The sequence below is a fragment of the Pristiophorus japonicus genome, chromosome 1 (assembly GCF_044704955.1).
Source record: "Pristiophorus japonicus isolate sPriJap1 chromosome 1, sPriJap1.hap1, whole genome shotgun sequence".
Classification (NCBI taxonomy): Eukaryota; Metazoa; Chordata; class Chondrichthyes; family Pristiophoridae; genus Pristiophorus; species Pristiophorus japonicus.
The window spans coordinates 544,809,588-544,837,233 of NC_091977.1; the positions used below are offsets into that span (position 1 = coordinate 544,809,588).

The 27,646-nt window shown below is 50.8% G+C and overlaps 1 protein-coding gene across 5 annotated transcripts in view; it reads left to right on the top strand.

Annotated features, from left to right (window-relative positions):
* The window catches only part of LOC139278449 (arf-GAP with GTPase, ANK repeat and PH domain-containing protein 1-like), a 578,697-nt gene that overhangs the window by 335,102 nt on the left and 215,949 nt on the right, over positions 1-27,646 (top strand). For all 5 annotated transcript variants that reach the window (XM_070897250.1, XM_070897276.1, XM_070897267.1 and 2 more), the window contains exons 4-9: positions 828-913; positions 3,057-3,198; positions 7,506-7,640; positions 8,336-8,463; positions 9,368-9,520; positions 13,809-13,901. In XM_070897250.1, coding sequence (XP_070753351.1) covers positions 828-913; positions 3,057-3,198; positions 7,506-7,640; positions 8,336-8,463; positions 9,368-9,520; positions 13,809-13,901 — 737 coding nt within the window. The remainder of the gene's footprint in view (positions 1-827; positions 914-3,056; positions 3,199-7,505; positions 7,641-8,335; positions 8,464-9,367; positions 9,521-13,808; positions 13,902-27,646) is intronic.

Genomic DNA, 27,646 nt, shown 5'->3' on the forward strand with positions numbered 1-27,646 from the left:
ATTTACAGGGCAATCCCAGGAGTGTGACAGTATTTACAGGGGGTCCCCGGGAGCGTGTCAGTATTTACAGGGGGATCCCAGGAGAGTGTCAGTGTATACAGGGGGTCCCCGGGAGTGTGTCAGTATTTACAGTCAGTCCCAGGGAGTGTATCAGTATTTACAGGGGTCCCCGAGAGTGTGTCCGTATTTACAGGGGGTCCCCAGGAGTGTGTCAGTATTTACAGGAGGTCCCGGGGAGTGTGTCAGTATTTACAGGGGGTCCCGGGGAGTGTGTCAGTATTTACAGGGGGTCCCCGGGAGTGTGTCAGTATTTACAGGGGGTCCCTGGGAGTGTGTCAATATTTACAGCAGGTCCCGGGGAGTGTGTCAGTATTTACAGGGGGTCCCCAGGAGCGTGTCAGTATTTACAGGGGGTCCCGGGGAGCGTGTCAGTATTTACAGGGGGTCCCGGGGAGTGTGTCAGTATTTACAGGAGGTCCCCAGGAGTGTGTCAGTATTTACAGGAGGTCCCCGGGAGTGTGTCAGTATATACAGGGGGTCCCCAGGAGTGTGTCAGTATTTACAGGGGGTCCCGGGGACTGTGTCAGTATTTACAGCAGGTCCCGGGGAGTGTGTCAGTATTTACAGGGGGTCCCCAGGAGTGTGTCAGTATTTACAGGGGGTCCCCAGGAGTGTGTCAGTATTTATAGGGGGTCCCGGGGAGTGTATTGCACCAGTGTGTGTACCCTCCCAAGGATGATATTACAGCCTTTCTCCCTGGACAGCTATCAGCAGCAGTGGAATGGGCTGTTGCTTCTCCTTGATATCCTGTTTTTTTGATCTTGCAGGTGGTCGGTTTAAGAAGGAGATTGTGGTTGATGGACAGAGCTACCTCCTGCTTATTCGGGATGAGGGGGGACCTCCCGAGGTGCAGGTAAGCCGGCAAACTTCAGCAACTGCATCCTTCTTTTGATTGGCCACTGAGTTGCGTAACTTCACCCGGCGGTTACTGGTCAGGGCCTGTTTCTCACACACCAATTCTCCCAGATATCGTCAGCGGGTGGGTAGGCAAGCCACTCGCACCTTGGGCCCTGGCTGGAAACTCTGCAATAACAGAGTGTGCCTGGGCCCTCGCTTTAACGTCTCTGCCAAAAGACAGCACCTGGTTTTAACAGAGTAGATAGAGAACAACTATTCCCTCTGACCAGTGGGTCAATAACCAGAGGTCATTAATTTAACATCATTGACAAAAGATCTCACGGGGCGATGAGAAATGTTTTCACTTGGAGAGGTGTCAGGATCTGGAACGCTGGTCCTGGGAGGATGCAGGAAGTTACTTCCATATATAATTTTATAAGAGATTTGGACAGGGACCTGAGGATGAGGAATTTATAGGAATATGGGCAAAAAGCGGGAATGTGGGACTAAGCACCACTGCTCTTTCAAGGAGGCAGCACTGCCCGACGGGCCGAATGACCACCTCCTGCACAGTAGGTTTCTATGATTCTGTGACGGTGTAGCACTCCCTCAGTATTGCCCCTCCGACAGTGCGGCTCTCCCTCAGTACTGCCCCTCCGACAGTGCGGCGCTCCCTCAGTGCTGCCCCTCCGACAGTGCGGCGCTCCCTCAGTACTGCCCCTCTGACAGTGCGGCGCTCCCTCAGTATTGCCCCTCCGACAGTACGGCACTCCCTCAGTACTGCCCCTCTGACAGCGCGGCGCTCCCTCAGTGCTGCCCCTCCGACAGTGCGGCGCTCCCTCAGTACTGCCCCTCCAAAGTCCAGTCGCCCATGTTCAGCAAATGATGGTTAATTTCCAAAGTCAATGTCTGATGCTCTCATGTCAGTAAGGATATAATGAACTATAGCTCCTTCCATGGACGATGTATAATCCAGCCTCTCTGGACCCAACCCCACTCATTCAATGTGTCGAGGGAAAATCTGCGTCAGCACGTGCCGAATCCTAACGAAATCGAGGCTGAACGCGAGATGATCCATTCTCAGTCAGTGGGCCAGGCCTCCAGTCGTAGATTGTTCCCAATGGAGTCCTTGATCTCAGTCTATAACAATCAATTCTTTCAGCCGACCACACTGCACAATGATTCTGGCAAGATGTGGGTGTCGCTGGCAAGGTCGGCATTTATTGCCCATCCTGGAGAAGGTGGCAGTGGGCTGCCTTCAACGCAGCAGTCCATGTTTGCAGTGTTTGATATAACCGAGTGTCTTGCTGGGCCACTTCAGAGAGCAGTTCAGAATCATCCACGTTGATGTGGGACTGGAGTCACCTCTCGGTTGGGGAAGGATGGCAGATTTCCGCCCCAAAGGCCTTTTGTGAATAGGTAATGTTTTTACAGTTTAGCGGCAGCTTTTTATTTTTAGAGATCTGAAACTGAATTAAAATTGTCAAATTGCCGTGGTGGAAATTGAACTCTGTTTCTCTGCATTATTCGTCCAGGCCTCTGTATTACTGGTGCAGTATCAAATCCGCTGGACAATCCACTGGGAGATGTACGGAGTGTCCCGGGGATCGGGGGATGTACGGAGTGTCCCGGGGATCGGGGGATGTACGGAGTGTCCCGGGGATCGGGGGATGTACGGAGTGTCCCGGGGATCGGGAGATGTACGGGGTGTCCCGGGGATTGGGGGATGTACGGAGTGTCCCGGGGATCGGGGCTGGGGGATGTACGGAGTGTCCCGGGGATCGGGGGATGTACGGAGTGTCCCGGGGATCGGGGGATGTACGGGGTGTCCCGGGGATCGGGGGATGTACGGAGTGTCCCGGGGATCGGGGGATGTACGGAGTGTCCCGGGGATCGGGGGATGTACGGAGTGTCCCGGGGATCGGGGGATGTACGGAGTGTCCCGGGGATCGGGGCTGGGGGATGTACGGAGTGTCCCGGGGATCGGGGCTGGGGGATGGAGGGAGTGGGGTGTTCCAGGGACTGGCTAAGTGGGTTAAGGTATTTGGGGAGAATGTGGGTGGGTGGGGTTACGGGGAGCAGGTTCGGGTTGGTGGAATGGGTGGGATATATTTGTTGGGCCACGCGCTGATCGTTAGCTTTGTTTGTGTCCCTTGCAGTTTGCAGCCTGGGTGGATGCCGTGATTTTTGTCTTTAGTCTGGAGGACGAGATTAGCTTCCAGACGGTTTACAATTATTACATGCGACTCTCCAGTTACCGTAACACAGCCGAGATCCCGATGGTACTTGTAGGAACACAGGGTAAGTGAGCTCGGCATTGCTTGCTCTTATGGCCTTGCGAGAGCCACAGATGCCCGTACCAGCGGTTGGCAGGGTGACTCTGGGCTGCATTAGGAGTGTTGCTGCTCTATGCTCTCGATGAAGGACGCTGACATGCTGCGGTACTGTATGTTTCTCTCTGTGTGACTCTCAATTGCCTTTACTCTGTGTACTGGGGATGTGACTCTATTCTGCCTGTTACCTAGTGTAACTGTATCGCCTGTAGTTAATCTGTGATCCTTTATTGATCGCCTGTAGTTAGAAACATAGAAATTTACAGCACAGAAGGAGGCCAATTCGGCCCATCGTGTCCATGCCGGCCGACAAAGATCCGCACGGCCCTCGGTCAGCAGCCCTGAAGGTTACATATAAACCAATGAACAATGACGGAAAGGCAAAGAGCACCCAGCCCAACCAGTCCGCCTCACACAACTGCGACACCCCTTACACTGAAACATTCGACACTCCACCCCAACCGGAGCCATGTGATCTCCTGGGAGAGGCAAAAACCAGATTAAAAACCCAGGCCAATTTGGGGAAAAAAAATCTGGGAAAATTTCTCTCCATCCCATCCAGGCGATCGACACTAGTCCAGGAGATTACCCTGGCCGTATTCTATTCCCTGCAGTACTTACCATTATATCTGTGTCAGCTAACAAGAGGTTATTCCATCTATCCCAGCTCTAGGTCTGTAACCCTGCAGGTTATTGCTCTTCAAGTGCCCATCCAACCATCTAATAAATTTGGTGACAGTTTCTGCATCCACCACTCTTCCAGGCAGCGAGTTCCAGATCCCCACAACCCTTTGTAAAGAAGCCCCCCCTCAAATCCCCTCTAAACTTTCCACCAACCTAAAAACTATACCCCCTCGTAATAGATCCCTCCACCAATGGAAAAAGTCCCTTACTATCCACAATGTCCAGGCCCCTCAATATTTTGTACACCTCAATGAGGTCTCCTCTCAACCTCCTCTGTTCCAATGAGAACAAACCCAGCCTATCCAATCTGTCCTCATAACTAAGATTCTCCATTCCAGGCAGCATCCCAGTAAATCTCCTCTGCACCCTCTCCAGTGCAATCACGTTCTTCCTATAATATATCGACCAGAACTGCACGCAGTACTCCAGCTGTGGCCTAATCAGAGTATTATACAATTTAAGCATAACCTCCCTGCTCTTATATTCTATGCCTTGGCCAATAAAGGCAAACATTCCGTATGCCTTCTTAACCACCTTATCCACCTGGCCTGCTACTTTCAGGGATCTGTGGACAAGCACTCCAAGGTCCCTTTGTTCCTCTACACTATTAAGTGGCCTACCGCTTAATGTGTATCCCCTTTCCTTATTAGCCCTCCCAAAGTGCATCATCTCACACTTCTCTGAATTAAATTCCATTTGCCACTGCTCTGCCTACCTGACCAGTAGATTGATATCCTCCTGCAGCCCATGACTTTCCTCTTCATTATCAACCACACAGCCAATTTTAGTGTCATCTGCAAACTTCTTAATCATACTCCCTATATTCAAATCTAAATCATTGATATATACCACAAAAAGCAAGGGACCCAGTACTGAGCCCTGCGGAACTCCACTGGAAACATCCTTCCAGTCACAAAAACATCCATCAATCATTACCCTTTGCTTCCTATCTCTAAGCCAATTTTGAATCCAACTTGCCACTTTGCCCTGGATCCCATGGGCTTTAACCTTCGTGACCAGTCTACCATGTGGGAACTTGTCAAAAGCTTTGCTAAAGTCCATATACACTACATCGTACACACTACCCTCATCGACCCTCTTGGTTACCTCCTCAAAAAATTCAATCACGTTAGTCAAACACGATCTTCCCATAACAAATCCGTGCTGACTGTCCCTAATTAATCCTTGCCTATCCAAATGCAGATTTATCCTATCTTTCAGGATTTTTTCCAATAATTTTCCCACCACTGACGTTAGGCTGACAGGCCTGTAATTAAAGAAGCAGTAACGGGACATTTGGAAAAGCAAAATTCGGGCAGGCAGGGTCAGCATGGATTTATGAAGGGAAAGTCATGTTTGACAAATTTTCTGGAATTCTTTGAGGATGTAACGAACAGGGTGGATAAAGGGGAACCAGTGGATGTGGTGTATTTGGATTTCCAGAAGGCATTTGACAAGGTACCACATAAAAGGTTACTGCACAAGATAAAAGTTCACGGGGTTGGGGGAATATATTAGCATGGATAGAGGATTGGCTAACTAACAGAGAACAGAGAGTTGGGATAAATGGTTCATTCTCTGGTTGCAACCAGTAACCAGTGGGATACCGCAGGGCTCAGTGCTGGGACCCCAACTATTTACAATCTATATTAACGACTTGAAGGAAGGGACTGAGTGTAATGTAGCCAAGTTTGCTGACGATACAAAGATGGGAGGAAAAGCAATGTGTGAGGAGGACACACAAAATCTGCAAAAGGACATAGACACGCTAAGTGAGTGGGTAAAAATTTGGCAGATGGAGTATAATGTTGTAAAGTGTGAGGTCATGCACTTTGGCAGAAAAGAATCAAAGAGCAAATTATTATTTAAATGGATAAAGATTGCAAAGTGCTGCAGTACAGCGGGACCTGGGGATACTTGTGCATGAAACAAAAGGTTAGTATGCAGGTACAGCAAGTGATCAGGAAGGCCAATGGAATCTTGGCCTTTATTGCAAAGGGGATGGAGTATAAAAGCAGGGAAGTCTTGCTACAGTTGTACAGGGGATTGGTGAGGCCACAGATAGATAGATTTTTAACCAATAAGGGAATTAAGGGTTACGGGGAGCGGGCGGGTAAGTGGAGCTGAGTCCACGGCCAGATCAGCCATGATCTTGTTGAATGGCGGAGCAGGCTCGAGGGGCTAGATGGCCTACTCCTGGTCCTAATTCTTATGTTCTTATGAATAAGGGACCGTCTATTTAAAACTGAGATGAGAAATTTCTTCTCTCAGAGGGTTGTAAATCTGTGGAATTCGCTACCTCAGAGAGCTGTGAAATAAATTTAGGACAGAAATCGACAGTTTCATAAACGATAAGGGGATAAGAGGTTATGGGGAGCGGGCAGGAAATTAGAGCTGAGTCCATGATCAGATCAGCCATGGTCTTATTGAATGGCGGAGCAGGCTCGAGGGCCGTATGGCCTACTACTCCTCCTATTTCTGACGTTCTTATGTACTCGGCCTAACCCTTTCTCCCTTCTTAAACAAAGGTACCACTTTAGCAGTCCTCCAGTCCTCTGGCACCATGTCTGAATCCAAAGAAGACTGGAAAATGATGGGCAAGGCCTCTGCTATTTCTTCTTTTACTTCGCTCAACAGCCTGGGATGCATTTCATCCGGGCCTGGGGACTTTAAAAGCCGCTATATTCTTTAATACTTCCTCTCTCATTATGTTTATTTCATCCAGAATATCACACTCCTCCTCGATAGCAGTATCTGCATTACCCCTTTGTGAAAACAGATGCAAAGTATTCGTTAAGAACCCGACCAACATCTTCCATCTCCACACAAAGATTGCCCTCATGGTCTCTAATAGGGCCTACCCTTTCTTTAGTTACCCTCGTACTCTTAATATATTTATAGAACATCTTTGGGTTTTACTTAATATTACAAGACTTTCTCATGGTCTCTCTTAGCATTCCTAATATTATTTTTAATTTTGCCTCTTAACATTCTATATTTCTCCAAAGATTCTATAATATTTAGTATTGAGTTAATCTGTGACCGTTTATTGATCGCCTATAGTTAATCTGTGACCGTTTATTGATCGCTTGTAGTTAATCTGTGACCGTTTATTGATTGCCTATAGTTCGTCTATGACCGTTTATTGATCGCCTATAGTTAATCTGTGACCGTTTATTGATCGCCTATAGTTAGTCTGTGACCGTTTATTGATCGCCTATAGTTAGTCTATGACCATTTATTGATTGCCTATAGTTAATCTGTGACCGTTTATTGATTGCCTATAGTTAATCTGTGACCGTTTATTGATCGCCTATAGTTAGTCTGTGACCGTTTATTGATCGCCTATAGTTAATCTGTGACCGTTTATTGATCGCTTGTAGTTAATCTGTGACCGTTTATTGATCGCCTGTAGTTCGTCTGTGACCGTTTATTGATCGCCAATAGTTAATCTGTGACCGTTTATTGATCGCCTATAGTTAATCTGTGACCGTTTATTGATCGCCAATAGTTAATCTGTGACCGTTTATTGATCACTTGTAGTTAATCTGTGACCGTTTATTGATCGCCTGTCATTGATCCGTTTATTAGATGCGATCAGTGCAACGAACCCTCGGGTGATCGATGATGCTCGGGCCCGGAAGCTGTCCAATGACTTGAAGCGATGCACGTACTACGAGACGTGTGCTACGTATGGACTGAATGTAGAACGGGTCTTCCAGGATGGTAATGCCACCTTCGGACCTTTCACAGCACGTGCTGAATTCACAGCAGCAACGTTTCTGGCAGCTCCCATCTGCAGGCAGGGCTCCTAACAGGAAATATAACTCCCTTTCGTCCCCTTGCGGCCCCTTTCATTTTGGTACTCTTTCTCCCTGTTCTTTTCCCTTCTAGTGACCGAATGCTGTCTGCGGCAGCTCTTTGTGCAATTTATTTATCTGTATTTATCATGCAGTAAATTGATGCCTGTTAAAATTCACAGGTTGTCAGAGTGGCTGCAGTACTGCTGAGTCACCTGCAGGTGGTGGTGTTGATCCAACTGAAGTCGCAGCTCCCACTGGCGCCCCATGGTGGCGCACTGTGGTACTGCGGCAGTGCAGCAGAGTGACAGAAACCCCTCAGACGACCAGGAACTATCAAACAAGTTGTAGTTCTCGTATATCATTGTCTTTGTGCACACGACCAGCCCCAGAAGTTGAACTACAGTTGGAACGCTGCAAATGGTCTCTAGATGGCTGTGCTCACAAGTGAGAAGCGCTTGCTCGGGCAAAGTACCGCCAGGTGTTGGAACGCTGCTGAGCGAGAGAGAGTCAGCACCTTGGTGAAAGACGGGGATACTGGGGCTGTCTGTGCAGGGTCTGTGTCGATAACTGATTGGCTCAGTCAGAAAGCCTGACGGTGTCTGATGTTCCCTTGTTTAGTGGCTCAGAAGATTGTGGCGTTGCGGAAGAAGCAGCAGTTATCAATCGGACCGTGCAAGTCACTGCCGAACTCGCCCAGTCATTCCTCCGTTCCGAACGCCTCCATCCCATCCGTGCACATCAACCAGGTGAGGCCTCACTGTCAGGGTATCAGGGCCGTGTGGTCAATGTGGGAGCCAGCTGTACTGTTTGATATTGACATGTATGTGCTGCAGCTGGTTATAACCAGAGAGAGAGAGATCGACACAAGTGCACACATACGCAAGCACGCTCACTGTACTGCTGACTGGAGATGGGGGTGAGGGGAGGGAGGGAGGTGAGCAGCTCACCTGCAGCCTCAGTGGGCACTATTGCATTCATACAGCATGTTTCACAACCTCAGGACGTCTCAAAGTGCTTTACAGCCAATGAAGGGAGTGCAGCAAAGGTTCACCAGACTGATTCCTGGGATGGGGGGATTGTCCTATGAGGAGAGATTGAGCAGACTAGGCCGATACTCTAGAGTTTAGAAGAATGAGGTGACCTCATTGAAACATACAACATTCTCACAGGGCTTGACCGGGTAGATGCAGGGAGGGTGTTTCCCCCGGGCTGGGGAGTCTAGAACCAGGGGTCACAGTCTCAGGATAAGGGGTCGGCCATTTAGGACTGAGATGAGGAGAAATTTCTTCACTCAGAGGGTGGTGAATCTTTGCAATTCTCTGCCCCAGAGGGCTGTGGAGGCTCAGTCGTTCTGTGGGTCACCCAGTGGGTGCTGTGATAGACTGTGGGTCACCCAGTGGGTGCTGTGTTAGACTGTGGGTCACCCAGTGGGTGCTGTGATAGACATGGGTCACCCAGTGGGTGCTGTGTTAGACTGTGGGTCACCCAGTGGGTGCTGTGATAGACGTGGGTCACCCAGTGGGTGCTGTGTTAGACTGTGGGTCCCAGTGGGTGCTGTGTTAGACTGTGGGTCACCCAGTGGGTGCTGTGTTAGACTGTGGGTCACCCAGTGGGTGCTGTGCTGGTTTTAATCTGCTGTGAACCCCGCAGGCCGCTAATGGAGGCGTCTTCAGCGACTATTCCTCGTCAGTGCCGTCCACGCCCAGTATGAGCCAGAAGGAACTGCGAATCGAGACGATCGCTGCATCCAGCACTCCCACCCCTGTCCGCAAGCAATCCAAGCGGCGCTCCAACATCTTCACAGTAAGTACCAGGCCGATCATCTCCTCGCGGGGCACCTCCGGGCTCCACTCTTTGACCGTCTGAGCCTTGTCAATTGCTGGGGCTGTTTTCTGGCATTAAACATTTAAAAAGGTGAATATTTATGTCGCACCATTCTGTCCACAGCAGAGAGGAATGAGCAGCCAATCTGTTTCTGGTGGTGTTGATTGTGGGAGAACTCCCTGCTCTTCAAATCTTAAACATCCACCGGAACAGTGCACAGGGCAACAACCAGTGGCATTTATATAGCACCTATAACGTCCCAAGATGCTTCACAGGAGCACAGCAGACACAAATTGACACCAAGCCAAAGAAGGAGATACTGGGAGGAGTGACGGAAAGCTTGGCCAGAGAGGTGGGCTTTCAGGAGGAGGGAGAGGTGAAGGGGTTTAAGAGCACAGAGCTTTAACACGCAGCACTCCTTCAGTGCTGCACTGGAGTGTCGGGCTGGGCTGTCACCTCACATCCTGCGGAGAACAGCAATGAGCGTGCATTAAAGACAGAAAATGCTGGCGGCACTCAGCAGATCAGGCAGCAGCTGAGGCGAGAGGAACAGAGTTAGCCTTTCAGGCCGAAGATTGCAATCGGTTCTGCACAGACGCTGCCTGACCCACTGAGTGTTCCTGCATCTGTTGCCTTTATTTCCCATTCCCAGCATCTGCTTTTGTGAGCATGCATTGCGAGGCTGTACACTACTGAATAGGGTCCTGAGAAAGGGGACGAGAGACGGTGGGCAGTGTGGACAAGAGCTGGGTCCCCACCATCAACATCCTGGGGGTCACCATTGACCAGAAACTTAACTGGACCAGCCACATAAATACTGTGGCCACAAGAGCAGGTCAGAGGCTGGGTATTCTGCGGTGAGTGTCTCACCTCCTGACTCCCCAAAGCCTTCCCACCATCTACAAGGCACAAGTCAGGAGTGTGATGGAACACTCTCCACTTGCCTGGATGGTGCAGCTCCAACAACACTCGAGAAGCTCGACACCATCCAGGACAAAGCAGCCGCTTGATCGGCCCCCCATCCACCACCTCCAACACTCACTCCCTCCACCACCTCCAACACTCACTCCCTCCACCACCTCCAACACTCACTCCCTCCACCACCTCCAACACTCACTCCCTCCACCACCGGCGCCCCCTGGCTGCAGTGTGTACCATCTACAAGATGCACTGCAGCAACTCGCCAAGGCTTCTTCAACAACACCTCCCAAACCCGCGACCTCTACCACCTAGAAGGACAAGGGCAGCAGGCGCATGGGAACACCACCACCTCCACGTTCCCCTCCCAGTCACACACCATCCTGACTTGGAAATATATCGGCCGTTCCTTCATCGTCGCTGGGTCACAATCCTGGAACTCCCTCCCTAACAGCACTGTGGGAGCACCTTCACCACACGGGCTGCAGCGGTTCAAGAAGGCGGCTCACCACCACCTTCTGAGGACAATAAATACCAGCCTTGGCAGAGACACCCACAGCCCAGGAACGAATAAAAAGCAAAGATTGTCACGGCAACTCCCGCCTTGGAGGGCATCGCTGGATGCCAAGGGCCGGTTCCAGCCGGCTGGTCTCAGACTGTGGAATGTCGATCCCTGCACACCCTCACTGTCACCGAATGACGGGCAAAGCAAAGGCTGTGGGTGTGATTCGGCCGGCCAGCACGGAGCTAAAGATGAGATTTACATTGGGCCCAACGGGTCCCTGCCGGTGGTTTATGCTCCACTCGAGCCCCCTCACATCCCTCTCCATCTCATCCCATCACCAAATCCTTCTATTCCTTTCTCCCTCATGTGTTTATCCCCTGAGTTCCACATTCCCACCACTCTCTGGACAAAGAAGTTTCTCCTGAATTCCCTTTTGGATTTATTAGTGACTATCTTCTCCTCGAGTTCTGGTCTCCCCCACGTGGAAAACTCATATCTACGTCTATCCTATCGAACCCCTTCATATTTTTACAGACCTCGATCAGGTCAGCCCGCAGTCTTCTCTCTCCCAGTTAGCGAAGCTCGCAGCCTGATAGTTATACAGGAATGGATTTAGATAAAGCAGCCTGCAGCCAATGGCTGTCCCTCCGGGGGAAAGAGACAGCAGCACACCTTATTCCGAAACCGCTCGAAGCTCACAGGAAGAGCAATTGGCCAGACCAGCCCAGCTGTCAAACCTTTGTTCCACATCCCTTAGTGCCCCTCACAGTCAACCACAAGTAGCTCGGTTAATCTGCGTTGAAAGTGTCTGGGGCTCCACATTCCATCCCCTCCTGCGTAGCGCAGCGGTTCAGTTGCTGGACTAATAATCCTGAGAATATGAGTTCCTATCCCACCATGGACAGTTTGAGAAATATAAAAATCTGGGAATACAAAGCTGGTGTCAATACAAGTGACCATGAAGCTGTGGGATTGTGGGAAAAACCCAACTGAGCGGGATGTACAACTGCCCTGCCAGCAAAGCCAACATCCTGAGAATGAATAATAAAACAACCTCCATGTGCTTCGCATACAGTCAATTCATTCAAGTTCAGGCTTGGCAGCCAGTTTGTGGAGATCAAGATCCCGGAAATCGTAGTGCGACAAAGCGCTGGTTACTCTGTGTTCCTCAGATGTTGCTCGAGAGTAGAATGTTGGCCTGGACGTCTGCTCTTTGTCTAAGCAGTCACTGGATCTCTCACAACAGCCTGAATCAGCACAACAGGCAGGCAGAGCCTCGATTTAACCACTCTGAAGGATGGCACCTCCGACAGTGCAGAACTCCCTCAGTAATGCCCCTCCGACAGTGCTGCACTCCCTCAGTACTGCATCTCCGACAGTGCGGCACTCCCTCAGTACTGCCCCTCCGACAGTGCAGAACTCCCTCAGTACCGCCCCTCTGACAGTGCGGCACTCCCTTAGTACTGCCCCTCCGACAGTGCGGCGATCCCTCAGTTCTGCCCCTCCGACAGAGCAGCACTCCTTCAGCACTGCCCCTCCAACAGTGCAGTGCTCCCTCAGCACTGCCTCTCCAACAGTGCGGCGCTCCCTCAGTACTGTCCCTCCGACAGTGCGACATTCCCTCAGTACTGCTCCTCCAACAATGCAGTCCTCCCTCAGTACTGGCCCTCCGACAGTGCAGCCCTCCCTCAGTACTGCCCCTCCGACAGTGTGGCGCTCCCTCAGTACTGCGCCTCCGACAGTGCGGCGCTCCCTCAGTACTGGCCCTCCGACAGTACGACGTTCCCTCAGTACTGCTCCTCCAACAGTGCAGCCCTCCCTCAGTACTGCCCCTCTGACCGTGCAGCACTCCCTCAGTACTGCTCTCCAACAGTGCAGCCCTCCCTCAGTACTGCACCTCAGACAGTGCGGCACTCCTTCAGCGCGGCACTCCTTCAGTACTGCCCCTCCGACAGAGTGGCGCTCTCTCAGTACTGCCCCTCCGACAGTGCGGCACTCCCTCAGTACTGCTCCTCCAACAGTGCAGCCCTCCCTCAGTACTGCCCCTCCGACAGTGCGGCACTCCCTCAGTACTGCTCCTCCGACAGTGCGGCACTCCCTCAGTACTGCCCCTCCGACAGTGCAGCCCTCCCTCAGTACTGCCCCTCCGACAGTGCGGCACTCCCTCAGTACTGCCCCTCCGACAGTGCGGCACTCCCTCAGTACTGCCCCTCCGACAGTGCGGCACTCCCTCAGTACTGCCCCTCCGACAGTGCGGCACTCCCTCAGTACTGCCCCTCCGACAGTGCCGCATTCCCTCAGTGCAGCCCCTCCGACAGTGCGGCCCTCCCTCAGTACTGCCCCTCCGACAGTGCCGCATTCCCTCAGTACTGCCCCTCCGACAGTGCGGCACTCCCTCAGTACTGCCCCTCCGACAGTGCGGCACTCCCTCAGTACTGCCCCTCCGACAGTGCGGCACTCCCTCAGTACTGCCCCTCCGACAGTGCCGCATTCCCTCAGTGCAGCAGTCACTTGTTGGGTTCAATGATGGGTGGGGTTGGATTGTTTGATTCAATGACGAAGTGAATGATGGGAGGTTAGTGCTGGGCTGAGGGTGGAAGTGAGGGGCAGTGGGCCTCGAAGGGGTGCATATTTGTGGGCAGTGCAACATGGTGTTCATGTAAGTTCCTGGGACTGTGATTAGGGAGGGGTAAATTCCTGGCATTGTGTTTGGGATGGAGGGAGTTCCTGGGCCGTGTATTTGGGGAGGGGTGTCTGTTTGAAGACAGCCCCAGTGTTGTTTACATGCAAAGATCTGCCTAAATTCTCAGCATGTTTTTTGCTACTCTCTCCCTTTTGTCGCAGTCTCGAAAGGGCAGCGATACGGATAAGGACAAGAAAAGCTTAGATGGCAAAACGGACAACATCGGGAGTGGCCGAGCTATCCCCATCAAGCAGGTAAGTAGCATTTTGCTGCTTGCTTCTGTCTCCGTCTGTTCCCACAATATCACAATAAGCTGGCGTTCCTCGGGATATTGCGGGTGCTGAGGGGCAGGGGACCTACCCCCAGCAGAATCTGTTGGCCTGGTCCGATCTCATTCAGACAGCTTCAATTCTGTAGCCGTTCCTGCGGCAGTCCTGGTTTCAAAAAAGCTTTGTAAAACTGTAAGTGCTAAAAGAGTTTCACGGTAACGAGCAAGGCTGCAGTTCTCAGATTGGTTGTGTACACGTTGCAGCACAGACCCAGTAACAGCAAGAGCAGATCATCAAATGCCTGCCCCGACAGCAGGCCTGGCATCGAACCCGTGCCCGTGGCTCACAGCCTGCACCAGTGCCGGGTCCGGTATCCCCTTTCTAACACTGTTTAAAATGATGTTGAGAGACGGTGGCTCTCTGGGAGATGGTGCTTTATCGTGAAATGAAAGAGCTGAAGGAGATCGGACTTGCTGATTCATTAGCCCCAATGGAACATGTGCCGTTCTAGGCCTATGATCGGGAGTTCCATTGTGTATCAGTTGCAGGCGGTCTGTTTATACCACACGTTGCAGGCCTGCAGTTTATAGCCAGCTCTGGGTACCTTACATCACATGGCAGATGGGATACTCGCCCAAGGTGCCTGTGTCAGTGCCAGCTCTGTAACTGGAGCTATTCACTCAGATCATAATACCCTTCTCTCAGTCCGCAGCCTTCAATATTTAATAACAAGCACATTTATACTGCCCCATGAACATACCACAGGCCTGTTTGTACATGCCTTGTGTTCGTTACAGGCATGTTTGTAGCATTTGGTGTGTGTTACAGACTCTGAATGTGCTTTGCCTATGTTACAGATTTGTTTAAAGCAGTTGAGTATGTTACAGAGCGGTTTATAGTGTGCTGTTTATATTGCAGCATACTCAAACTGGGTAGTGAATGTTACAAACGTCTGTATCGTATCTGTGGTGGATGAATAGGTATGTATAGGCGTGTATACAGTGTGTGGTGTATGTATGGACGTGTTTACAGTGTGTGATGTATGTATGGACGTGTTTTCAGCGTGTGGTGTATGTATGAACATGTTTATAGCGTGTGATGTGTGTATAGGCGTGTTTACAGCGTGTGGTGTATGTATAGGCAAGTTTACAGCGCGTGGTGTATGTATGGGCGTGTTTACAGCGTGGTATATGTATGGGCATGTTTTTAGCGTGTGATGTGTATAGGCGTGTTTACAGCGTGTGGTGTATGTGTAAGCGTGTTGATAGCGTGTGATATGTGTATAGGAATGTTTACAGCGTGTGGTGTATATGTGAGCGTGTTTATAGTGTGTGATGTGTGTATCGGCATGTTTACAGCGTGTGGTGTATATGGGCGTGTTTACAGCATGTGGTGTATGTATGGGCGTGTTTACAGCGTGTGGTGTATGTATGGACGTGTTTACAGTGTGTTGTGTATGTATGAGCATGTGATGTGTGTATAGGCGTGTTTATAGCGTGTGATGTGTGTATGGGCGTGTTTACAGCGTGTGGTATATATGGGCGTGTTTACAGCGTGTGGTGTATGTATGGGCGTGTTTACAGCGTGTGGTGTATGTATGGTCATGTGATGTGTGTATAGGCGTGTTTACAGCGTGTGGTGTGTGTGTATGGGCATGTTTATAGCGTGTGATGTGTGTGTGGGCGTGTTTACAGCGTGTGGTGTATGTATGAGCATGTGATGTGTGTATCGGCGTGTTTACAGCGTGTGGTGTATGTATTGGCGTGTTTACAGCATGTGGTGTATGTATGGGTGCGGTTACAGCGTGTGGTGTGTTACGGGCCACTATAATGGGCATTACACTAGCGTTGGTGACAGTGACTCAGACCCCGGACCTGCTCCTTGTGGTATAAATCAGAGCGGAGTGAAGTGGCGAGGATGCGGGGTAAATGGACGGCAGGAACTAGGCAGCTTCAGGCTTACCTCCCCATCTCCTTTCTGTTTGATTTATTTTGTATTTTGCTTTGATTTGTGGACAATGCAAGTTTTGATTTCTTTCCATGTGAGAGTGTGTTGGATTTTCCAGCTTGTTGCTGCTGTTCCATCGCTAACCCGTTTGTTCTTCTCCTGAGTGACCATTCGCCAACTGATTTTCAGCATTTCTCTTGCTGGGCGGGAGGGGAAGTGAAAGCTTGAAATCTTCTTGTCTGTCTGTGTATCAGCATCTTTCCACATTTGTAAATGTTTCTGTACCTCAAAAAACCCCCAAGCACTCGTATCTCACCCAGTGGGCTGGGAGTCTCTGCACATTTTGATAGCTCAGCCTGCACGCAATGCTTCGCAATGTGTCTGTCAATCTGTTGGCGGTCCGGGATGTCTGGTGGAGGCAGTATTCGCATCGTGTTGGTGGCAGAGTGAGAGGTCACAGCTCGCGCAGGGCATGCTAATCTGTGGCTACACATCCTGTCGAGGGTAAGCATGGACAGGCGGGATCATCGCCATCATCGTCTTCACCTCCACCACCATCACCATCACCATCGGAGTTGGGCAGCTGGTGTGTTGGTCACTGCGACAGGAGGCCCCCAGCTCGGGCCTGAGCTCCCCCCTCCCCCCGTGCGGACAAACGGAACAGGAGAGGTCCGACTCGCTGCTGCCGACTCTTCAGCTCATTTACCCTCTGGCATTTCACACGAATGTTCTTGCTGCAGACTCCTCTCCAGATCTTGGGACAGAACAATTTAATTAATTGCTCCAGCTTTAGCTCCTGGCCCCGGGAAATGAAGCCAGGAGTTTTAATTTAGCTTCAAAGAGTTCAGCCTTTTCAGTAAACTTGCTGGGTCCTGCCATCCGCAACAGAACGGCCTCAGCCTACGATCTGTGTGCCTGCACAATCCTGCCGCTTGCAGTTACAAACGGTGGCCTGTATCCTGCTCAAATCCCTCCCTCCACCCACACCCCCCCCCCCCTGCCCCGCACTCTTTCTCTCACTGTCTCTGGATTACCCTGAATTTGGGGTTTTCCCCTGGCACGCACCACACCCGGTCCCGCAGTGAGCCTCAGGAAAAGCTGCTCCAGTGCCCCCTGTGTCATTCCCCTGATTTAAGTCGGGCAGTTGGTTAGAATGAGTGGGAGTGACATCGTGTGAGGCGGGACAGGCGGCTTCCTCAGCTGGAACTTTTCTCATTTTTATAAAAAATGTAGAAAGCACAAAGGGACGGAGTGTCCTTCAGCTGTTAATGAGCGATATTATTGAGACCTATCAATGGTTAAGTGGCGCTCTCATTGTTAAGTTTGTAGGGTATCTGTACAGAGTTATCATTTGTTCAGGGTAAGGCTCACTCACTGTGTAACTGTAGAGTTGCTGTTTATTCAGGATAAGGTCATTCACTGTGCAAATGTACAGAGCCGCTATTTATTCAGGGTAATGGTTACTCACTGTATAACATAGAAAATAGGTGCAGGAGTAGGCCATTCGGCCCTTCGAGCCTGCAGCACCATTCAATAAGATCATGGCTTATCATTCACCTCAGTACCCCTTTCCTGTTCTCTCTCCATATCCCTTGATCCCTTTAGCCGTAAGGGCCATATCTAACTCCCTCTTGAATATATCTAAAGAACTGGCATCAACAACTCTCTGCGGTAGGGAATTCCACAGGTTAACAACTCTCTGAGTGAAGATGTTTCTCCTCATCTCGGTCCTAAATGGCCTACCCCTTATCCTTAGACTGTGACCCTTGATTCTGGACTTCCCCAACATCGGGAACATTCTTCCTGCATCTAACCTGTCCAGTAACTGTACAGAGTCACTGTTTATTCAGAGTAAGGGTCACTCACTGTAACTGTACAGAGTCACTGTTTATTCAGGGTAAGGGTCACTCACTAACTGTACAGAGTCACTGTTTATTCAGGGTAAGGGTCACTCACTGTAACTGTACAGAGTCACTGTTTATTCAGGGTAAGGGTCACTCACTGACTGTACAGAGTCACTGTTTATTCAGGGTAAGGGTCACTCACTGTAACTGCACAGAGTCACTGTTTATTTAGGGTAAGGGTCACTCACTGTAACTGTACAGAGTCACTGTTTATTCAGGGTAAGGGTCACTCACTGTAACTGTACAGAGTCACTGTTTATTCAGGGTAAGGGTCACTCACTGTAACTGTACAGAGTCACTGTTTATTCAGGGTAAGGGTCACTCACTGTAACTGTACAGAGTCACTGTTTATTCAGGGTAAGGGTTACTCACTGTGTAACTGTACAGAGTCACTGTTTATTCAGGGTAAGGGTCACTCACTGTAACTGTACAGAGTCACTGTTTATTCAGGGTAAGGGTCACTCACTGTAACTGTACAGAGTCACTGTTTATTCAGGGTAAGGGTCACTCACTGTGTAACTGCACAGAGTCACTGTTTATTCAGGGTAAGGGTCACTCACTGTAACTGTACAGAGTCACTGTTTATTCAGAGTAAGGGTCACTCACTGTAACTGTACAGAGTCACTGTTTATTCAGGGTAAGGGTCACTCACTGTGTAACTGCACAGAGTCACTGTTTATTCAGAGTAAGGGTCACTCACTGTAACTGTACAGAGTCACTGTTTATTCAGAGTAAGGGTCACTCACTGTAACTGTACAGAGTCGCTGTTTATTCAGGGTAAGGGTCACTCACTGTGTAACTGCACAGAGTCACTGTTTATTCAGGGTAAGGGTCACTCACTAACTGTACAGAGTCGCTGTTTATTCAGGGTAAGGGTCACTCACTGTGTAACTGTACAGAGTCACTGTTTATTCAGGGTAAGGGTCACTCACTGTGTAACTGCACAGAGTCACTGTTTATTCAGAGTAAGGGTCACTCACTGTAACTGTACAGAGTCGCTGTTTATTCAGGGTAAGGGTCACTCACTGTGTAACTGCACAGAGTCACTGTTTAGTCAGGGTAAGGGTCACTCACTGTGTAACTGCACAGAGTCACTGTTTATTCAGAGTAAGGGTCACTCACTGTGACAGAGCAATTATTATTCTGCAGGGTACAGGTTACTCACTGTAACTCTAGGAGTTTACTGTTAGTTAACAACAATAAACAATTTGTATTTTTATAGTGCCTTTAACGCAAAAGAAAAGGTCCCAAGGTAAGCGGGATGCTTGCCTTTATTAGCCGAGGCGTAGAATACAAGAGCAGGGAGGTTATGCTTGAACTGTATAAAACACTGGTTAGGCCACAGCTGGAGTACTGCGTGCAGTTCTGGTCACCACATTACAGGAAGGATGAGATTGCACTGGAGAGGGTACAGAGGAAATTTACGAGGATGTTGCCTGGACTGGAGAAAGTTTAAATAGGCTGGGGTGGTTTTCTTTCAATCAAAGGAGGCTGAAGAGAGTCCTAATTGAGTTATATAAAATTATGATGGGCGTAGATAAAGTGGATAGGAAGGACCTATTTCCCTCAGTAGAGGAGTTAATAACCAGAGGGCATAGATTTAAAGTAATTGGTAGAAGGTTTAGAGGGGACTTGATGGGAAATGTTTTTACCCAGAGGGTGGTGGGGGTCTGGAACTCACGGCCTGAAAGGGTGGTAAAGGCAGAAACCCTCACCACATTTAAAAAGTACCTGGATGTGCACCTGAAGTGCTGTAACCTACAGGGCTACGGACCAAGAGTTGGAAAGTGGGATTCGGCTGGGTAGCTCTTTATCGGCCGACGGGTACACGATAGGCCGAATGGCCTCCTCTGTACTGTAAATTTCCATGATTCTATGAAAAAAAAACAAATAAAGAGATTTTTGGAGAGGAGGTGAGGAGGGTGGAGAGACGGGGGGGGGTTTAGGGATGGAATTCAGGAACACGGGGCCTGTGCGCTTGAAGTCACAGCCACAACTGGCCGAGGGAGGCACAAGAGGCTGGAGTCAGGGAAATATGGAATTCTGGTGGTGAGGAGTTTGTAGGTCTGGAGGAGGTTACAGAGTTTGTAGGTCTGGAGGAGGTTGCAGAGTTTGTAGGTCTGGAGGAGGTTACACAGTTTGTAGGTCTGGAGGAGGTTGCAGAGTTTGTAGGTCTGGAGGAGGTTGCAGAGTTTGTAGGTCTGGAGGAGGTTGCAGAGTTTGTAGGTCTGGAGGAGTTTGTAGGTCTGGAGGAGGTTACAGAGTTTGTAGGTCTGGAGGAGGTTGCAGAGTTTGTAGGTCTGGAGGAGGTTACACAGTTTGTAGGTCTGGAGGAGGTTGCAGAGTTTGTAGGTCTGGAGGAGGTTGCAGAGTTTGTAGGTCTGGAGGAGGTTGCAGAGTTTGTAGGTCTGGAGGAGGTTACACAGTTTGTAGGTCTGGAGGAGGTTACACAGTTTGTAGGTCTGGAGGAGGTTGCAGAGTTTGTAGGTCTGGAGGAGGTTGCAGAGTTTGTAGGTCTGGAGGAGGTTACAGAGTTTGTAGGTCTGGAGGAGGTTACAGAGTTTGTAGGTCTGGAGGAGGTTACACAGTTTGTAGGTCTGGAGGAGGTTACACAGTTTGTAGGTCTGGAGGAGGTTACACAGTTTGTAGGTCTGGAGGAGGTTACAGAGTTTGTAGGTCTGGAGGAGGTTGCAGAGTTTATAGGTCTGGAGGAGGTTACAGAGTTTGTAGGGCTGGAGGAGGTTGCAGAGTTTGTAGGTCTGGAGGAGGTTGCAGAGTTTGTAGGTCTGGAGGAGGTTGCAGAGTTTATAGGTCTGGAGGAGGTTGCAGAGTTTGTAGGTCTGGAGGAGGTTACACAGTTTGTAGGTCTGGAGGAGGTTACACAGTTTGTAGGTCTGGAGGAGGTTACACAGTTTGTAGGTCTGGAAGAGGTTGCAGAGTTTGTAGGTCTGGAGGAGGTTACAGAGTTTGTAGGTCTGGAGGAGGTTACAGAGTTTGTAGGTCTGGAGGAGGTTACACAGTTTGTAGGTCTGGAGGAGGTTACAGAGTTTGTAGGTCTGGAGGAGGTTGCAGAGTTTGTAGGTCTGGAGGAGGTTACACAGTTTGTAGGTCTGGAGGAGGTTGCAGAGTTTGTAGGTCTGGAGGAGGTTGCAGAGTTTGTAGGTCTGGAGGAGCTTACACAGTTTGTAGGTCTGGAGGAGGTTGCAGAGTTTGTAGGTCTGTTGGAGGTTACACAGTTTGTAGGTCTGGAGGAGGTTACAGAGTTTGTAGGTCTGGAGGAGGTTGCAGAGTTTGTAGGTCTGGAGGAGGTTACACAGTTTGTAGGTCTGGAGGAGGTTACACAGTTTGTAGGTCTGGAGGAGGTTGCAGAGTTTGTAGGTCTGGAGGAGGTTACTCAGTTTGTAGGTCTGGAGGAGGTTACAGAGTTTGTAGGTCTGGAGGAGGTTGCAGAGTTTGTAGGTCTGTTGGAGGTTACACAGTTTGTAGGTCTGGAGGAGGTTACAGAGTTTGTAGGTCTGGAGGAGGTTACACAGTTTGTAGGTCTGGAGGAGGTTACACAGTTTGTAGGTCTGGAGGAGGTGTAGGTCTGGAGGAGGTTGCAGAGTTTGTAGGTCTGGAGGAGGTTACACAGTTTGTAGGTCTGGAGGAGGTTGCAGAGTTTGTAGGTCTGGAGGAGGTTGCAGAGTTTGTAGGTCTGGAGGAGGTTACACAGTTTGTAGGTCTGGAGGAGGTTGCAGAGTTTGTAGGTCTGGAGGAGGTTACACAGTTTGTAGGTCTGGAGGAGGTTGCAGAGTTTGTAGGTCTGGAGGAGGTTACACAGTTTGTAGGTCTGGAGGAGGTTGCAGAGTTTGTAGGTCTGGAGGAGGTTGCAGAGTTTGTAGGTCTGGAGGAGGTTACACAGTTTGTAGGTCTGGAGGAGGTTGCAGAGTTTGTAGGTCTGGAGGAGGTTGCAGAGTTTGTAGGTCTGTAGGAGGTTACACAGTTTGTAGGTCTGGAGGAGGTTGCAGAGTTTGTAGGTCTGTAGGAGGTTACACAGTTTGTAGGTCTGGAGGAGGTTGCAGAGTTTGTAGGTCTGGAGGAGGTTGCAGAGTTTGTAGGTCTGGAGGAGGTTACACAGTTTGTAGGTCTGGAGGAGGTTGCAGAGTGCAGGAGGGTTGAGGCTGTGAAGGGATTTAAACAAAAGATGAGAATTTTAAACTCGGCGCAATGGTGGAACAGGACCAAGTGTAGGTGTGCAAGGAGCAGAGTGGCGGGTGAGTGAGCCTTGGCGCCAGTTGGCACGCGGGCAGCAAAGTTGGGGATGAGGGTTTCAGCAGCGGATGGGCTGAGGAAAGCGGAGACGGGCAATGTCACGGAGGTGGAAGTAGGCGGACTATGTGACGGAGAGGATCTGGGGTCAGAAGCTCAGCTTGAGGCTGAGCGTGGAACTACAGGAAAGATGGGCACGGATTTGGGAGTGACAACACATGCAAGAACTTTGGGGAAGAAAGGGAGTTTGGCGCCCGTTTGCAAGGTCAGAGGTTGAGTTTGGATTTTTTGAGGAGGGGAACAGTAACCGAGGAGATGGAACCATTTGCAATGTCCGAATGCATGGGAGCCAGCAATTTTGTGGGAATCGGGTTAAAGAAGCAGGAAGTGGGTCCCAGGGCCTGGGGAGAGAAACTTGAGATGGTCATGGGATCAGGTTCAGCAGAGCAGAGCCTCGGTGGAAGTTTGGTTTGGTAAGCAAGGGGAAGGGAGGGAAACGGCAGAGGCCACTGAACAGAGGGCCTGGATCTTAGTGACAAAGGATTCAATGAGCTGTTGGAGCTGAGGGTGGAGGGAGCAGGGAGAGGGTTTTCAGGAAACAGCTGGTCGTGGAGAAGAGAATCCTGGAAGAGAGTGATTCTGGCGGCTGGGAGCAGGGCCCAATAGTGCTTGCTGTGGTCCAGCTAGATCTGTTGAGAGATAGCTAAATGGTTGTGTGTCATTTACACTCAACCCCACACCGCTGCGATTTGAGGGGATGAAGATGAGGGCCATATCTGGGGGAGTGGCAGGGTGGGACAGAGTAAGAGTTTTACTGTGGACATGGGTATCAAAGGCAGGGGAGGAATGGAGAAGATGAACATCGGCAGCTGGGTGTGTGAGAGTGCAGTGGGAAGTGACCTGGAGATTTTTCCAGGAGCAGACACGGAAGGTAGTGGATTGGAAAGGGATAGAGGGCTGTGGGCGGTGAGCGATGCAAGGAGGTGGGCGGAGATGGATTTGTCTGTGTGAGGCTATAGGATGATGCAAGGATAAGGGGGTGGCTGTGAATATGTGTCAGAGAGTTTATACGGACGGAGAAGTTTAGGGACGGCGGTTTTAAAAAAAAACATATGCAATCCTGGACTTTCTAAGTCGAGGCATAGTCCAAAAACCACAAAGTTATGCTCAACCTTATAAATCACTGTTAGGCCCCAGCTGGGGTATTGTGTCCAATTCTGGGCACTGCACTGTAGGAAGGATGTTCCGGCCTTGGCGAGGGTGCAGAGGGGATTTACTGACATGGTCCCGGGGCTGAGGGACTTCAGTTACATGGAGAGACTGGAGAAGCTGTTCTCCTTGGGGCAGAGAAGGTTCAGGGAGATTTGACAGAGGGGTTCAAAATTATGAGGAGTTTTGATCGAGTAAATAAGGAGAGAGTGTTTCCAGGGGCAGGAGGGTCGGTCACCAGAGGGACACAGATTGAGGATAAATGGCAAAAGAACCCGAGGGGGAATGAAATGACATTTTTACACAGCGAGTTGTGATCGGGAACGCGCTGCCTGAAAGGTTGGTGGAAGCAGATTCAGTCATAACTTTCAAACCGGAAATTGGGGAAATACTTGAAAAGCTGATGATGCAAAGGTTGGGATTGCTGTCAGGTGGAGCAGCTTTTCATTCTGTTTATTCTCCCGCTTCCCCTTCCTAGTACTGTCCCCCGCCCTCTCCCACTCCCCTCCCCCGCCCTCTCCCACTCCCCTCCCCCGCCCTCTCCCACTCCCCTCCCCCGCCCTCTCCCACTCCCCTCTCCCACTCCCCTCTCCCACTCCCCTCTCCCACTCCCCTCTCCCACTCCCCTCTCCCACTCCCCTCCCCCTCTCCCACTCCCCTCTTCCTCTTCCCCTCCCCCTCTTCCCCTCCCTGCTCTTCCCCCTCCATCCTCTTCACCCACTCCCCTCTCCCTCCCCACTCACCCTCACCTTCTCCCCTCTCCTCTCCCCTTCCCTCTCCCCTTCCCCATCTCTCTCCCTCACCTCTCCTACCCTCTCCCTCCCCCACCCTCTACCCCTTCCCTCTATCTCCCTCCCCCCTTCCCTCTCCCTCCCCCCTTCCCTCTCCCTCCCCCCTTCCCTCTCCCTCCCCCCTTCCCTCTCCCTCCCCCCTTCCCTCTCCCTCCCCCCTTCCCTCTCCCTCCCCCTTCCCTCTCCCTCCCCCCTTCCCTCTCCCTCCCCCCTTCCCTCTCCCTCCCCCCTTCCCTCTCCCTCCCCCCTTCCCTCTCCCTCCCCCCTTCCCTCTCCCTCCCCCCTTCCCTCTCCCTCCCCCCTTCCCTCTCCCTCCCCCTTCCCTCTCCCTCCCCCCTTCCCTCTCCCTCCCCCCTTCCCTCTCCATCCCCCCTTCCCTCTCCCTCCCCTATCCTCTCCCTCCCCTATCCTCTCCTTCCCCTACCCTCTCCCTCCCCTACCCTCTCCCTCCCCTACCCTCTCCCTCCCCCACCCTCTCCCTCCCCCTCACCCCTTCCCTCCCCCTCACCCCTTCCCTCCCCCTCACCCCTTCCCTCCCCTCCCCTCCCCACCCTCTCCCGTTCCCCTCTTCCGCTCTCCCACCCTCTCCTCTCCCCTTCCTTCTCCCACTCCCCTCCCCCTCTCCCCATCCCCCTCCCCCTCCCTTTCCCCTCTTTCTCCCACTCCCCCATCCTCTGCCCACCCAACAAGAATATGATTTCTCCGACTCTGTTGCCCGCTTGTGTGCTCTGCAAAACAATCACTGCGTGATAACAGGAACTCGGGGGTGTTGAAGCTGTAAATTGGAGTCTTGTGTTGCAAATCCAAAGTCTGGTGGTGGGCCATTTTAGCCATGGGCCCCTTTCACTTTACCAATGGAGGTTACGCTTTTTGTGCTTGAGCAGTAAAGTGGCACCCTCTCAAAGCTCAGTGTGACCCGCCGCGAGGAGCCATTCGGAAGCTGTGTACTGAATGGTACAAGAGAGAGCTGCAGGCTTCCACTTCCCTCCTCCCCTCTAGGAAGTGTTCACTTTCACCAGTACTCAACAAGCCTCACACCACAATCAATCTCTCAGTGATCCTTGCAATGATGGCACTTTCCTTATCAACAAAACAATCCTTTTTCTACAAGTGATCAGATAGTGTGGATGACAACTGGCTTCAATGGCTGTGGCTTGCTGCTCTTCATCCATCGTGTTTTTGTTGCATTATTGCACCATCTTCAGTCAGTATGCTGCGTCTCAATGTTTTTCTGTTGAGAATGGATCATGCCACTGAAAGCTGGAGGTATGAACAATGTTAGCGAGACAGAGTGTGATGCTTACTTTCCATAATCTGCACTGACTGATTCTGTTTCCATGTTGGAGGGCAACAGAATCTGAGTCAGTCTAACAGTAAACATTGCTGTCGGTCAGTAACTGGCTCTCGTGACCAAGCCCCTTTTGCAGATTTGTACTTCAGCTCTTTATGCTTTTGGCAAATTGTTTTCAATAAGTTATTACTTAAATAGTCGAAGATGTAGAGTAGGTTATAGCTAGTATGGGAGATGCTTAGTCGTAGACATAGAGGTATAGGGACGGAGGTACAAAAGATGTGGAGTAGGTTATAGCTCGTATAGAGGATGGTGCACCAGCCATGTACAGATTTGCTAGTATGGGAGTGGTGGGTACAAGATCTCGAGCTAGTATGGGAGTAAGTCCAAATGTATAGTTGAGTGAGTCAAAGACGTAGAGTTATAGCTTGTATGGAACTGGGCTGTCCAGTTGCAAGATGGCTATTATAGCTATCAAGTTGGAAAAGGCAGTTGGTCCAGGGCCATAGAATTGGAAGGAGATAGTTCTATGTGGTGGGGGGTGGGGGCGGGCGGAAAGAGTTGATGGGGTCAGTTGGGCTGGAGTTGGAGGGGTAGTTTGACCCTGGAGAAGTCAAATTGGAAGGGCCAGCTGTGCTGGGACTGTACAGTTGGACAGAGCTTGTTGGGTTCGTAACCGTAGAGTGAAAGTGAAGCTTCAGAAGGGAGCCGTAGATTGAGAAGGGGATGTTTGGCTTGGAAAGAAGTGTTGGCAGTTATACAGTTTACAGGCCGTGGAGTTGGAAGGGGATAGAAGGGAGAGTGAGGCTGGTGGTGATGGGGCTTAGGGACGGAGAGGTGGAAGGTGTAGGGTTTAGGGACGGAGAGGTGGAAGGCTGTAGGGTTTAGGGACGGAGAGGTGGAAGGTGTAGGGTTTAGGGACGGAGAGGTGGAAATTGTAGGGTTTAGGGACGGAGAGATGGAAGTTGTAGGGTTTAGGGACGGAGAGGTAGAAGGCTGTAGGGTTTAGGGACGGAGAGATGGAAATTGTAGGGTTTAGGGACGGAGAGGTGGAAGGTGTAGGGTTTAGGGACGGAGAAGTGGAAATTGTAGGGTTTAGGGACGGAGAGGTAGAAGGCTGTAGGGTTTAGGGACGGAGAGGTGGAAATTGTAGGGTTTAGGGACGGAGAGGTAGAAGGTGTAGGGTTTAGGGACGGAGAGATGGAAGTTGTAGGGTTTAGGGACGGAGAGGTAGAAGGCTGTAGGGTTTAGGGACGGAGAGGTGGAAGTTGTAGGGTTTAGGGACGGAGAGGTGGAAGGTGTAGGGTTTAGGGACGGAGAGGTAGAAGGCTGTAGGGTTTAGGGACGGAGAGGTGGAAGTTGTAGGGTTTAGGGACGGAGAGATGGAAGGCTGTAGGGTTTAGGGACGGAGAGGTGGAAATTGTAGGGTTTTGGGACGGAGAGATGGAAGTTGTAGGGTTTAGGGACGGAGAGGTGGAAGGCTGTAGGGTTTAGGGACGGAGAGATGGAAGTTGTAGGGTTTAGGGACGGAGAGGTGGAAGGCTGTAGGGTTTAGGGACGGAGAGGTGGAAATTGTAGGGTTTAGGGACGGAGAGGTGGAAGGTGTAGGGTTTAGGGACGGAGAGGTGGAAGGCTGTAGAGTTTAGGGACGGAGAGGTGGAAGGCTGTAGGGTTTAGGGACGGAGAGGTGGAAGGTGTAAGGTTTAGGGACGGAGAGATGGAAGTTGTAGGGTTTAGGGACGGAGAGGTAGAAGGCTGTAGGGTTTAGGGACGGAGAGGTGGAAGGTGTAGGGTTTAGGGACGGAGAGGTGGAAATTGTAGGGTTTAGGGACGGAGAGGTAGAAGGCTGCAGGGTTTAGGGACGGAGAGGTGGAAATTGTAGGGTTTAGGGACGGAGAGGTAGAAGGTGTAGGGTTTAGGGACGGAGAGATGGAAGTTGTAGGGTTTAGGGACGGAGAGGTAGAAGGCTGTAGGGTTTAGGGACGGAGAGATGGAAATTGTAGGGTTTCGGGACGGAGAGGTGGAAGGTGTAGGGTTTAGGGACGGAGAGGTGGAAATTGTAGGGTTTAGGGACGGAGAGGTAGAAGGTGTAGGGTTTAGGGACGGAGAGGTGGAAGTTGTAGGGTTTAGGGACGGAGAGGTAGAAGGCTGTAGGGTTTAGGGACGGAGAGGTGGAAGTTGTAGGGTTTAGGGACGGAGAGGTGGAAGGTGTAGGGTTTAGGGACGGAGAGGTAGAAGGCTGTAGGGTTTAGGGACGGAGAGGTGGAAGTTGTAGGGTTTAGGGACGGAGAGATGGAAGGCTGTAGGGTTTAGGGACGGAGAGGTGGAAATTGTAGGGTT